The sequence below is a fragment of the Crocodylus porosus genome, unplaced genomic scaffold (assembly GCF_001723895.1).
Source record: "Crocodylus porosus isolate Cpor-Errol unplaced genomic scaffold, CroPor_comp1, whole genome shotgun sequence".
NCBI lineage: Eukaryota > Metazoa > Chordata > Crocodylia > Crocodylidae > Crocodylus > Crocodylus porosus.
The window spans coordinates 51,830,102-51,844,703 of NW_017728947.1; the positions used below are offsets into that span (position 1 = coordinate 51,830,102).

At 44.7% G+C, this 14,602-nt stretch overlaps 1 protein-coding gene across 1 annotated transcript in view; it reads right to left on the minus strand.

The window, feature by feature from the left end:
- HEATR4 (HEAT repeat containing 4) overlaps positions 1-10,245 on the minus strand; it is a 49,575-nt gene extending 39,330 nt beyond the window's left edge. Inside the window, exons 1-5 of the mRNA XM_019552267.1 lie at positions 8,848-10,245; positions 5,495-5,682; positions 3,298-3,441; positions 1,833-2,036; positions 1,237-1,380 (exon numbers count right to left, since the gene is read on the minus strand). Coding sequence (XP_019407812.1) covers positions 1,237-1,380; positions 1,833-2,036; positions 3,298-3,441; positions 5,495-5,682; positions 8,848-9,857 — 1,690 coding nt within the window. The 5' untranslated portion in view covers positions 9,858-10,245. The remainder of the gene's footprint in view (positions 1-1,236; positions 1,381-1,832; positions 2,037-3,297; positions 3,442-5,494; positions 5,683-8,847) is intronic.
- Between the last annotated feature and the right edge of the window lie 4,357 nt (positions 10,246-14,602).

Below are 14,602 nucleotides of genomic sequence, written 5' to 3' on the forward strand. Positions count from 1 at the left end.
TAGTACCTTCCACCTGAAGGTATTAGAAGCTTTCATTGTTTCACAAGTAACATTAAATTATTTATAGCCCCAGGCAAGATAGTAAAGAATGGGTGTATCGTAAACCCCTAATTTGTGCAAAAAGACAGGCAAAGGGAAGTTAAGTAACTTGTCCAAGGATCCATAAGAAGTCTGTGCAAACCTAGGACAACAATCTGGACTCCTCATTCCTAACCATGTGTTTTAATTGCTGGGTCACTTCTCTGTGGTTAAAGCACATGGCTTCATCTCAATATATGCAGGCTATCAGTTCTGAGGATGAAGGGGGAAAAGCTTAGGGGAGAGGAATATGTGGTCAGAAATTAAATATTTTCAATTTATTTTATTTTCAAAACACTTGAAATTGAACACTTCAGTAATGATGAGATAACTGTAGAATTCTGGGAATAAATGGGATGATATTATTATTGGCTGCCAGTGATGTCATACTACACAGATATAAATAATGTTCACGAATTTAAAAAAAGCAAAAAATCCAACAGCATACTAGGTTGAATTTACAGGAATGTCACTTGCAAATAAAAGGAAGTCATTCTCCCACTTTATTCAGTGCTGATGAGGAGTACAGTACCTGGAGTACTGTGTCCAGTTTTGGGCCCCACACTTCAAAAAAAGATGTGGGCAATTTGGAAAGAGTCCAGCACAGAGCAACAAAAATGACTAGGGACCTGGGAGGCAAGACTTATGAGGAAAGACTGAAATAAGTAGGGTTATTTATTCTGAAGAAGAGAAGACTGAAGGGGATTTCATAACAGTCTTCAAATACCTGAAGCGTGATTACAGAGAGGATGCAGATAGGATTTTCTTCTTAACCATATGGGACAGGACTAGGAGCAATGGCCTCAAACTGCAGCAGGAGAATTTTAGGTTGAGATCAGGAGGAACTTTCTGACTATGAGGGTGGTCAAGATTGGAACAGCTACATAGAGAAACTGTGGAATCTCCATTCTTTGAAGTTTTCAAGAACCGGTTGGACAGATACTTGGCTGGGATGGTTTAGTCAGAGATGATGCTGCTTTGAGCAGGAGAGTGGACTAGATGACCTTGTGAAGTCCCTTCCACCACTACTTTCCTATGATTCTATGAAAGATCAAGTGACTCCCTTTGTTTTTATTCAGAATCAGTGTCTTATAAGAGTGCTACAATTCCTCACGTGAAAAATGTAAATTGCCAGTCCCCACATTGGACTTCTATTACCTGACTCCTGATTGCTACTGTCTGGTGTAAGTCGTTCCACCGCTGCAGATGCACAAGTTATTATAGCTGAGACCCGAACAACATCGTGTATATCCGTGAGAGCCCTTGTTAAGTTTTCTATAGTTGCATTCTGCCACCGGGGAGCTGAGAAATGATAAGGAAAAAAGCACAGAAGAAAGTGTGTTTAAGATAATAAAGAAATACAGTCTCTAACCCAGGGGTTCCCAAACCTATATTCCAAAAATCTAAAATGTATACTGGTAGGGGTACATGGGAAGCTGGTAAATCTGGAGGGGGTACACAATAAGAAAAAGTTTGGGAACCTCTGCTCTAACCAATCCACTAGCTATAGATGTCTCCCTGAAAGGAACTGATAGAGACCCCACCTTTGGCTTCATTTACACTGGACAGTGTTGGAGAGTATCTAGGAGGGGTCACATGGTCTCTGAGAATCACAGATATTATTTACTATTAAAAACCTATGAATAGGAGAATGTATTTGAGGAGAAGTCTGAAACTGCAAGATCCTTTCCCGGGACCATTAATTAACTTTCAACTACTATTGACTAGCAGGCTTGTTTAGTCTGTCTACTCACTCAGCTTCCAAGCATTTTTCCACTGCTCCAGCATAGTTCTGAGGATGTGCATATCTTCAGGCAGGCCTGCCTTAGACTCCTTGGACTCTTTTCTCCCCTTACTGATCTTTGCCTGAGTTGGCTCCTTGCCCCTTTGTACAAAATCATCAGCTTGGGTAGGCAGAGCTGTCCAGCGGAAGGCTCCCTTCTCAGGCTTCTGAGCTGCTCAGGCAATGTTATTAGAAAGAGATCAGCAGAAGCCTACTGCAAAAGGTACCTCCTGCAGAATGGTCAGGTTAGAAAAACCACAAACCTTGGCATTTCCTAAAATATAGTACAATCTATATTCAGCCTCTCTTGTTAACCCCACTGACATTGAATGGTTTGTAGATTTAGTTTCATTTCAGTAGAGTGGAGGAGACAGACCATCTTATGTTCTTTCTAGAAAACTCTTAGGGTGGTGGAATAAGAATCTAGAAGCCTGGAGGGATCCTACAGATCAGAGGTCAGCAACATCCGGCCTGCATGCTGGATCTGGCTTATGAAGCCAGAAAGTTTCACCTCTGCCTGTACCCATGCTGGGACTGGCTGTCAGGAGCTGTGTTGGGGGTGGGCAGCACAGCCCCACCCAGTTCCCCAGCTGCACTGGGGGTGCAGCTTCCAGCTGGTGAGGAACTGACTTGGGGTTGGGCAGCTTCTACTTGCACCTGTGCTGTAGTGAGGAAGTTAGGGGGAGAAGTGGCAGCACTGCAGATGCAGCTTCCAGCTACCTGGCCCCAGCACAGCTCCCCACCAGCTGGGAGCTGCCCCTGTACTGCAGTTGTGGAGTGTGGGGTGGGGAGAAGTAGCAGCAATAGTATGGCCATAGTTCCCAAATGCCTGACCCTGGTGCAGCTTTCTTTTGGCTGGAAACTGTACTCACATCACAGATGGGGAGCAGGGGGCTGAGAAAAGCAGTATAGGCACAGCTTCCAGCTGCCTGGCCCCAGGGTAGGTGCAGGCAACCCCTTCTCAAGGCCATCTGGTCCACACTGGACTGGAGCCAGACTGTTCTGGCCCACGGCCTGCAAAGGTTGCCAGCTGCTGCTATAGACAGAACAGTGGCAATGTTAGGCTAGACGTAGACTTAGAAATTGTCTGCTGAGTATAACTAAGTTACATCTCAGACAGCATATTCTCAAAATACTTTGGCTTGGCATTTCACTAACATGTGAATTTAGCATTTTTTAACATCTCTGAAGACTGAAGCATCTGTAGGATCACATCATACGTCCAAGCTAGGCAGCAGTGGTGCAAGGGATACTCTTGCTGTCAACAAGGACTGAACTGCAAGTGGCCAAGACAGTTTGCATTAACAGAAAGTCAGAGATAAGGAACAGCAGTGACTTCCTCTTAGGAATCTCCTTTGAAGAACAATGATGTAATTATTAAGAAGTAATGTTCTAAAGCATTCAGCATTCCACAAACTGGCCCATAGATCTCCTACCTGTTTCTTTTTGTGGCTGGAAACTCCAATGCACTGGAGGTCTTGGGAAGTGCTGCTGGAGGTGTTTGTAATACTCATCATGATTCTCTAGGATGAAGCAATCCTTTCCTCTCTTGTCCATCTGATGGACAATCTTGACTGTCCCTAAATATACACAGCAACACAATCACATGAGAACTGCACAAACATATATCAAAGAGGGATGTATTTCCCTGGTAGGTACGGGAGAATATATTTGGACAGCTGTTGCTGAAAAGACCTAACAATGCAGTTTTTGGGTGGGACGGTTGTAGGAATAAATTAAAATGTAGGTGTGACTTTGGCGCTGTTGGCTCCATTTCAGTAATGGATATTACAATTGTGTCCAGTATACCATCTCAGCAATAAAGTCAGTTTTGGAACCAACTGAGAAATTTCTTAAGTCTTATTTCACAAAAATTGGAATGCTGGTCAGCAAAAAAGTTTTAAAATAGTTTCAGGTACTCCACCCTCCTGCTACCTTTTGGATTTACAATCATATTCTTGTGTTTCTTTAAAACATGTTTTTTCTGGCTCCTCTTGCTGTGTGAAAGACCCATGCAAGGAAGAGGAAAAGCTAATTTGTTCCACAGCGGAAAGAGTAATTCTTGCTATTCACAAGTGCTGCAAAATACATTCAGTGAACAAAATGAAAAATTAGAGAAAAATCTTCTCTACTTCCTTTCCATTCTTGTGATCATAAAACACAAACACTTTAGACATTAGTTTGATTAGATTGATGGTGCCCCTTTAAAAAAATCCTACCTCAATCCATAGACAAATGTCAAATATTTAAAACAGACCTGCCCAACATCTTAGCAGCTGAGAGCCACACACTATGGAAGCTGCACCATCAGGGGCTGCACATCACAGGGACCACAGGCCCCTCTCACCTCCACAGGAGCAAGCTCCCCCAGCACTGTATGGGTGGGCAGCTCCCTCCCCATTGCTGCACCTGCATGTAGATAGGCACTCCCCACAGCCACTGCATATGGGCAGGGAGGTGGGCAGGTGCTCCCACATCACTGCATCATACAGGTGGGTGGTCAAGTAGATCCCCTCCTTCCACCTCCTTGGCTGTGGGTTCCCCTGCTGCAGTGTACTATGAGCTCCCTGAGCACTGCTGGCCACATTGCTCTACCCTGTCTCATCTCCTGGGTCAGGGGTAGGAAGCGAAAGCCAGAGAAAGGAGGGGGAGCCTGGAGCGAGGGCCACAGCAGCCAAAGCAGTAATAGGAGTGGTGGCTGAGCAATCCCAGGGGCTGCAAATTTAGCCCTTGTAGGCTGCCAGCTGGACAGCCCTGATTTAAAATAAATGTCCAAGCAACTAGTTGTTCATTAAAACCAGCCAAAATTCCCAAATGATATCTATAATATAAAGTCCTCAAAGTGCTCAGTACTTAGTATTTTCTACTTTGTCTCATCCTCAAAAATTTTGGAAGACAGACAGAAACATTGCTAAAACTATCACCAAACCTGGACTCTGGAGAGCCAATGATGGGAATGAGTTCCAGCCAGGGAACCCACATGGCGCAAACCATTCATTAGCTATGTTAAACCAGTTGGGCGTTAGCTCCATAACCTTTATAGCAGTATCACACAGGAACTGTCTCTGTCAGATCCAAATAATTTAGGTGTCTTAAGGATAAAAAACAATTATTGAAGCTAAGTGAAGGCCAGTGCAGACTATAAAACACTGGTGAAATGAGCAACAAGCTCAGGGGCTGCACATCACAGGAGCCACAGGCCCCTCTCACCTCCCCCAGCACCATATGAGTGGGCAGCTCCCTAGCCATTGCTGCACCATGCATGTAGATAGGCACCCCCCCCACAGCCACTGAACCATGCATATGGGCAGGGAGGTGGCCAGGTAATTACCAAGCAGGCTGAAACACATTCTGCACTGACTTAAATTTCCAAATGGGCTGGAGTTGGCGCTCCAGATAGACATTTCAACAGTCTAACTTTGAGCTAGTTGTGATCTAGCATGAAAAACGTTACTGTGTTAATATTGGGTAACTCCTACAACTATTACAGTAATTACCTGTATTTTTAGTACTACTTGATTCAAAGTGGCTAATCCTATGCTTAAATGCTAATCCCTCAATAGGTATATTGGATTCCTTGCCTACTGCATTAAAGTATGAACAGGAATTTGTAGCAGGGTCTGTCTGCATTACCAAAGTAAAGTTCATGTTCAAAGGCATTCTTGGCAGCGTATGTGTATTTCCTCAGACAGGAGGTTGGACGTTCCCACTTCTTCATAGGGGATGCTGATCTAAGACACTTCCTTTCTGTTTCATCAGCTGTACTGTTGTAACCAACAGGGTCATCTGCTGGCAGAACTCTTGGGCAATAAGCAGGCAACCTGCAGGCATAAAGTGGGAATGTTTATGGGGGAAAGGACACTGCCCTTTTCATCTAATTATTGAAATCTCCATTCAGTATGTAAATGGACTTTTTTGAATTTTCACAGTCTCAGGTAGCATGGTAAACTCAACATTCCAGGAATACTTGTAGTACTATGGGTGATATTAATTCTGCTTTATATGCTGTCCTGGTACTTGATCACAGGTTTTGCCAATAGTCACTTTATTCAGTGCAGAGGTTCTATAGTGTGTGGTAAATGCAGCATTTCAATATTTTTTCTTCTCAGTAGGCACGTCTATACATGAAATTAATGCAACGCAGTAAATTCCAGCACATAGCATGCCAGAGATTATTGCTTTTGAGTGCTGCATTTACATACGCGCCTGGGAGTGCAGGAAGCTGAGCCGGGTCAGAGCAGCCCTGGCTCGCAGGAGGCCCAGGAAGTCAACCTGCTAACCTGGGGTGCTCCAACCTGGATCAATGTGCTGCGGAGGGGCTGACGGGGCCACAAGGGTGCTCCAGTGCAGGACTAGCCACCAGGCAGCTCCCACACTGAAGCACCCTCATGCCCCAGCCAGCCCCATCAGTGTTAACACATGTGTTGCTATGCACTAAAGAACACTGCCACAGGACAGTATTTATGTTCACAAGTGCTAACCATGGTGGAGTTAATTAGTTTACTGCGGTCTGATAGAGCTGATGTGTAGACACTCAGACTTTACTGTGGAGTTATTTAGGCAGATCCACAGTAAATGTCTTGTGTAAATGCACCCAGTAGGTGGTCACTGACTTCATTCACTGTACTCCCTACTTGAACCTAGCTTTTACACAATATCAAACTGAATAAGAGTATAATATGATGCTGTTTCAGAAAAGGCAAGCATCATTCTGGGAACATCATAGTTAAGACACAGGAGAACATTCTCTGGTTTACTCAATGCTGGTGATGCTTCAGATGGAGTGCTAGAAGAATAAGAGGTTTAGAAAACATGGCCTAAGAAGAAAGACTAAAAGAATGGGTTTTGTTTAATCTAGAAAAAAGAAGAATAATGGCAAACATTAAACTACTACATCCATATGTAAAACACTGTTAGAAAGGAGATAGCGATCAATCGTTCTCCACCTTCTTTGGAGAAAACATGAACAAAAAGTCACTTAGAGTCCATGGTAATTCACAAGAATTAATCAGCTTAATTTGTAGCAAAGAAATTTTAGGTTGGATATTAGGAATATTTCCTAACTGTTGGAATTGTAAAACACTGGAGATGTTACAAAGGATTTATGTGGAAACTCTTCCTTTGGAAGTTTTAAAGAACAGGCCAAGATGTACATGATCCTCCCTTAGTGTAGGTGTTAGGGTAATGATATGAACTTTGGGGAGTACTGAGTGTGCAGCTGAATGAATGCTTTTTCCTGTGTCTCAGCAAAAGCTGCTGGTCACATATTAAAAGCAACTAACTTTGCTAATGCTTAAGTAAGCGGATTCTTAACCAACGGATAGGGTACACAGTGCATGATGTGTTGGGTAAAAATAGAATGTAGCCCACCAGTGTCAGGAGACATAGCAGAAATATAGCCTTGGAGATGGTACTGAAGTCAGCAAGAAAACTAGAAAGAACCAGTGAGAAACCGGAAGTGACCAAAAGAAGATGGGGGTCAAAGTCTTATGCATGCGCTCTTAGCACAGAGGTATGTAAATGAAGGAAATGCATAGGAAATACCATGCTAAGGAAGCAAACAGTAAACAGAAGTGGAGCTTGAGATGGGAGGAGAAATAGGTGGGACCAAAGGAGGGACATAGGCGCAGTAAATGTTAATATGTATGAACCATGGTGTATAAAATGTAGAAAGAAGTAATGTTCAGGGCAGGTCCCCTGTTTGTTGTTTTTTGGGACTTTTGTCCGAAGCTGTCTCCATTCTGAATAAAGCTGTTGTGAGCAATGTGTGCTGGTGTTTGCTCCCTGCTTGCCCTGGCTAATGAGTAACAGGATCCATGGGCAATTCGACTGTCTTCTCCCTAGTCATTGGGTGCTGCATGGAGTCGGGGGTCTAACAGTAGGGTGATAGAAAAAATTATAATACTTCATCCTATGTTGCTGTGAAATTAATACTCCCCATACACACATACATGGAAGTTCTAGAAAATCTGAAAGAAGAGAAAGATGATACATTTATCTTCTGCATATGGTTTAGAGCAGTGGTTTTCAACCTGTGGTATGCAGACCCTGGGGGTCCACAAATTATGTCTAAGGGGTCTGCAAAAGACTACGATCAATCAAAATAATGCAAATACCCACACCTACAATTCAAAGGGGTCCACACCACCATTCAAAATCTCCAAAGGGGTCCACACCTCAATTCAAAATATTTTAGGGGTCCACAAATGAAAAAAGGTTGAAAACCATTGGTCTATAGGTTTGAGAGATGACCAAATACTTATGTCAGATAAATAAATACAAAAGCCATGATAGTGACACTGTCTGTGTCTACACATGTGCTTAACTGTGGAGTAGACTAATTAGCGGCAGAGTAAAGCATCACCATCTACATGTGCAATGCTATTAGGCTACAGTAAACTAATTAACACTGCTGTAAGATAGTACAGAGGGGTAATTAACTGCAATTAAATGCATGTTTAGATGTGTAAATTGCTCCCGGTCAGCCCTGCTAGCAAAGGACTAGACTGCCTGCTGTCTAGCCACATGGCTTCACACTTTCAGCACCCTTGTATCCCAGCCAGCTCCTCCGTTGTCCAATACAACCACCCACAGCTTGGGGCTGGCTCCCTATGCCCCCAGCCCTAGCATAAACTGCTCTGCCCTAGCTCAAATTGCTGCTGTCCTAGGAGCGCATGTAGATGCTGTGCCCAGGAGTAGTTTACTCTGGCACAAAAACAGCTGCCGCTGCAGTGACAACTGACCGTGCTGCTGCAATTAGCATGGTGGGAGCTGGTACTACCACATGTATCAGCAGCTGGCCCAAACATGGGCCTGCCCTGCTATGACTCTGATCAAATGAGGAGATGGGAAGGCCAGCAGATGGTGATAAAGGGAAGGGGTAAAGCTAGCCTCACAATAAAAGAAATAACTATTAGTTCACCTTGGAAAACTTAACAAAGATAGCAATAATAGTATAGGAGATGCTATCAAATGAGCCCTCTTACCTATAGTAGACTGGGAGGAGCGTCTCAGGTTTCTGCTGTGCTTGGCTCTGGGAACTGACTTCCATGACATCTTCTCCAGCTTGAATTTCATCCAATAATTTCAAATCACTTTCAGAAGAAAGTTCATCCTTGATTCTGTTCCAGTCAAACTTTTGTTTTGTGAAACTATGAGGCTCATCCTGAATCCACCCACCCCAAGCAGCCTGTTGATTCACAATCCATTGAGCTGTGGTCCTGTTCAGCTTCTTCAAAAGCATTTCCTCCCATCCCTGACTCCTAGTCCTTGATACTGAGACGTCCCTTGGAGATACCTTCTTTTCTTGTCCTCTTCTGGTCACTGCAGTCGATGACATTTCATGAGACTCTGTCAGGAATGTCTTTGAAAAAGGAGTTTCATGAAGAAGTGGAGGTGAGCTCTGCCTTTTGGTTCTCCACAGAGACTCTTCCCTGGTTCCCATAGGAGGTGGAGTATCTGATTTCAAAAGGCAAGGTGGTTGCTTCAGAGGGTGGAGTTTCAGTGGCTTCCCTACTTTCTTAGCAATAGCTTCTTTGTTTTTGGGCTTTCGAATGATTCCAGAAGCATCATAGAGGTACTTGAAGTCACATTCCTTATAGGGGAGGGTGGGCAGTCCTCTGTGCTTCACAACTTCCTTGGAGAATCTCAGGTCTATAGCTATCTTCTTGAGGTACTTTACATAGCATTGTGAATAACAGGGCTGGGAAAGGCAGGTATCTTGCAAAGGCCTGGTGGTCTTTGTAGTTTGCAAGTCTACAGGTGAGTTGCTGCAGGACTGGAAGTGCCCAGATGGCTCATGGCTCTCCTCAGAAACAGTGACCCTCAGTCTATCATCCATAGCAAATGGATTATTACTGCTGCAAAGGGTTGATATATTCATCCTTCTAGCACTGGTGAAATATCTTGCTTCTGCTACTGGAAAACACATTGAAATATAGAAATCAGTCTGAAGAGCTATATTAACAACCCAGGTCAGCATGGTTTCCTTAGACATTGTTGGAACCCACTGAAATAATTAATATTACAAGGAAAACCAATGGGACACTCCATTTATCCAATTCATCAGAGCTCCATGGTAACACCTTCCACTGCTATCCCTTTCAGTATCTTGGTCTGCATTCATAGAAGCCATGTTGGGTAGTCACTAGTTTGGCATAACAGAGTGGATCTCCTATGGTCTGATAATGCTGGGACAATCACCTGATGATCTAGAATCAGCACACCTCTTAAGTATATGCTTAAGCACATCTCTGTTCAGCTAAGCAATTACATACATACTAAATTTTAAGCCCTTACTTGAGATCCACTGAAATGGGACTTAAGCACATGCTTAAGTGATTTGCTTAACTGGAATCTACGTTTCAAAAAATGATAAAGGAGCAACAAAGAGAAATGAAAAGGAGAATGGGATAGATAGTGAGAGGGAGAAAAAGAAAATAACCAGGCTCTTAGTCCATGTTTCTCAGTCTCTCTCTCTTCCCCGCTCCCTAGTCTCCTCCCCCCCAATAATTTACTTTCTTTACTCTTTGATATAGAGATTCTATAGTTCCACCTAGATTATTAATTGTGTTTCTGTCCTATATTATCCCTTCCTTTTTTCCTGCTATCAGCAGCTTCTTTGTTTCTGAGGGTGGGGCATGGTGGCGCAGTAGCTGACGCATCTTGCTATATCTTTCAAGGTATGAGCCCTACTCTAGATTTGTGCTATAGGCCCTCTCTCAGACAACACAGTAAAAATTTTATGGGAGACATCTAGGCCTCCATATTTAAGTCATAAAGCCCAGTTCATTCAACAAAGGATAGTAACTTGTGTTCACTACTGTCCTTACCTTGATTTGAATCAGAAACCTGGAGACAAAGCCCCAATACTATATTAACAATCCCCTGAACAATGATGTCCTAGTTTTCCTATCTGTCAGCACTTGCTGGTTTGCATATATGTTGTCAAATCCCACTAAAACAGCATGAGAACTTTACTGAAGCTAAGAAAAAATGGGTCAGCTATGAAGTCAATAAATACTCTGTATTTACCTTTCTGAAAGGTTTCTCCAATTTTGGTCTTAACAGGCACAATCTGCAACTAATTGCATGTTAAATCATAGCTGCTTTGCTGTTCAGAGGCCTTCCTCCAAGTTGTGTACAGGTGTTACCTAGCAACTAGTGACAATTAAATTCCATCAAGTGTCATTGATCTATATTCCAACTGGGTTGTTCGTGCTTTTAGTAGCTCAATTGCCTTCATTTAGCTAAAGAGATACCTTATTTTGTAAGGAGAGATACCTATTGAGAGAAATCTTATTTTGTAAGGTGTATTTTTAACATCTTTTCTTATTATCTGCTGGTAAGACTTTCATATAATTGTACTAAAGTCCAATTAGAATTTGCTATGTAAACCTGATTTTTAAATAGGATATCAACATTTGTTCTTAGCAGAAACCTGGTGCATGCATTATTATTATTATCTTTTCATTTCCCACTATCACCAGATACAATTTTTGTTAAATTTTGATTCTAAACTAGTTTGCAAGCTTTTTGGAAAGGGGACTTCATTGTCAGTGCTTACCACATGATAATCTCTATATAATAAAAATGAACAATCAGATTCGTTTGTCAGATTTTAAAGTGCAATAAAGAGAAAATAAAATAAGGATAACTAGATTTTAATTTTTCTTTCCATTAATCTCAAAGAGAACCTGCTCTATCTTGAAAAACTGACTTTCTTAACCTATATTCATTATTACTTAGTTTAAACAACGTACAGTTTGCAGTCTAAAACTAAGAGACCCCAGATGATACTGATATCTTAACTAGGAGATAATATTAGAAGATGTCTGACAAATAAAAATATAGAAGCACTTTCCACTGTAAAGAATCATAAACTATATATATACACATGCACAATCCTGCAACAACATATTAAAAGTGCAGTTCCTTACAGGAGGGAAGAGACTCAAAAATGAAGGCTGGAACTAGGTTAGAGAGAAAAGGCAGAATGGGTGCAAGGGAGAGAACAGAAGGGGAGGTGGACAGTAATATTAAGCAAAGGGGAAAGGGCATATAGAGAGAGAACGGAAAAATAGTGAATGCAAAAAAAATAAGAAAGCCGAAATGTGGTTGAGATTTTTGCTTTCTGCAAAGGAATAAGCCTAGATCTGTAACTGCAAGTCTCCTGTGCTAGTTTAAAGCCTGGTCTATCAATATTTTGTAGCTCTTAAATAGCCTGGTGAGGAATGACCTCTCTCCAAATTATTATATCAGTTCATGCCTTAGCATGGAATCTGGCACTGGGACTGGCTTGCTTGGCAGCTGGGGAGCTCAGTAGCATAACTAGGGGTGGGCAAACAGGGAACCAGCCCTGGCACTGAGTTAGAAGGGGCTCCAGAATTGCCCCCCCCACCCCACCCCTTCCCAGCTCTTGGAACCTGTGCATCTCCTGCACTCTCCCCACTTTCCATCTGCTCTCCCACAGTTTGCCAGGATGCCAATCCTGCTTGTTATACTTCTGCATGATGCTCTTGAGGGTACCACCCTTCAGGACAGCCCACATTCTGTAGAGACTCAGGCACTGACATAGGCGCTGACTTATTTTTGCCGGGGGGGGATAAGATGGTGGACATGTACCCCCTGTCCCCAACCCCCAATGGGGTGGGTGTGTTAGGAAGGGAGGTGTGGTTACAGGTGATGCATGGGGAGATAGGAAGGGGCAAAGGCAACATGGCAGCAGGGTGGAGGGGCATCTACCCCATGAGATTTCTGCCCCCACAGCGGGGCACAGGGCTACAACCGGGCTAGACCAGCTCCAGGCAGAAGCCACCACCACAGCCCAGAGGGTGGGACCTGGCGCAGAAGGGAGCACTACACTGCCATGGCTGCCATGGTGAGGTGCCCCCTGCCTGCCCAGCAGCAGCAGAGACAACTCTGAACAACTGCCACTGCTGTGCCTTACCTTATAGGCCGCTGAACGGGGTGGGCGACCCAGGCTGTGGCCTGATCAATGTTTAGCACATTAATTTAGCTAGCTATGGAGTTAAAAAATAGCTATACCACTTTAACCGGAAGGACAATTGCATATTTGTGGGTTATATAAATTTACACGCTAAAAGTTTGTAGAGCCATGGCCTGGGTGTCCCACTCCGTTCCGCGACCTATGCCTCACCTTGTCAGCCATGGTAGGGTTGCCAACTCTATTTGAATCTATTCCAGGAGATTTCTAGAACACCAGCATGCCTGCAACACACAGCGTAAACGTGCCCACATGGTTGCGTATATCAGTTACAGATTACGGTGTAGACTTCACATCAGGAAGGCAAATGCACATTACTATTACATTTTAAAAACCCACTGGACTACTGACTATAAATCAGATTTAATATTTACTATCGATTTTAATGAATGCCCTAACATTTATCTCGCAGGTGACTCTTAGCCGTCTCCTGAAGATGTATATCCAATTTCTGGAGACTCTAGGGCAATTCTGGCAGGTTGGCAACCCTAGGCCGTGGCAGCGCAGTGCTCCATCCTGCACCAGATTCCACCCACTGGGCCATGGAGGCGGCTCTTGCCCAGACATGAAGCCAACAGCAGCGTGGAGTCACCGTAGCCGCTCCACCCAGCTCTGTGGAGCCCCACCAAAGTGCAGGGCCTGGGGCAGTCACCCCAATTCCCCTTGTCCAGGGACAGCCCTGGTCCCCATCCACAGGTTGAGAAACACTGGTCTAGAGCAGTGGTTTGGGGCCATCTACAAGTTAGATCAAACCCTGCACACCAGGATCAGGCCCCAGGAGCCCTGCACCATCTCCACCCACTGTTTTCAGGCTCCAGGGCCCCACACCACCTACACCTGGTCCTGCATGCAGGGATTGGGGCTCTGGGGCAACATCTCCCAGCCCTGAGTGCCAGGATGGGTCTTGGGCTGCTGTTTACCCAGTTGAGCATGCAGGGCCATGGACCTGTGGGAAGCCTCATGGGCCAAATGACAGGGCACCAGAGGCCAGGTCTGGCCCACAGGCTGTGGTTTGAGCACCCCTCCTCTACAGTAGAATTATCCCCACACCCTCACTGAGTCCTGATCCCATCCTCTTCTCCTGTCTGCTTATCTGCTCTAATTTCTGCTCCCTTTCCTCTACTTACATAGTTTATATAAAATTCTTGCCACAAAGGCAAAAAGGCACTGTAGTAAATTGAAGGGGGGTAAATTATCATTAGTGCATAATCCAACAACGTGGAGTATGCCAATACTTGAAAGCCCAGAGGCCCCTTCTGCACAAGATCCTCTTCGCCCACCGCCTCACAGCCTGTTGTGCATTCTTTGCCATTGAGGCACTTGTGGAGGGAGGCTTGGACCCCTTGCCAAGCATCCACCTGTGCCTCACAACAGGCTTTGGGCTCAGGCCCTGCTGGGCCAAGCTAGTGGCTCGCCTCACAGACCGGGTTTGTGCAGCAGGGCCAGCTGCCCAGCTCGGGGCAGGGGGAAGCAGCGAGCACCAGCCCCGGGGGGGACACCAGCCTCGTCACGTCGCTCTCGCAGCAGCCGCAAAAGCTCAGTCCCGGCGCAGGGGCCGCCCTGCCGCAGGCCTTGCCCGCCGGCGGCCGAGTCAGACAACGGGGCTGGGAGGGGCCGCGGGAGCTCTGCAGCGCATCCCCAGCTCGGCTTTGTCTACCCGGGGCTTAAAAACCTCCAGGGACGGACGAGCGAAGCGCAGCCTGTCCCGGCGCTTGACGGCCCTTCCCCGGCAGCTG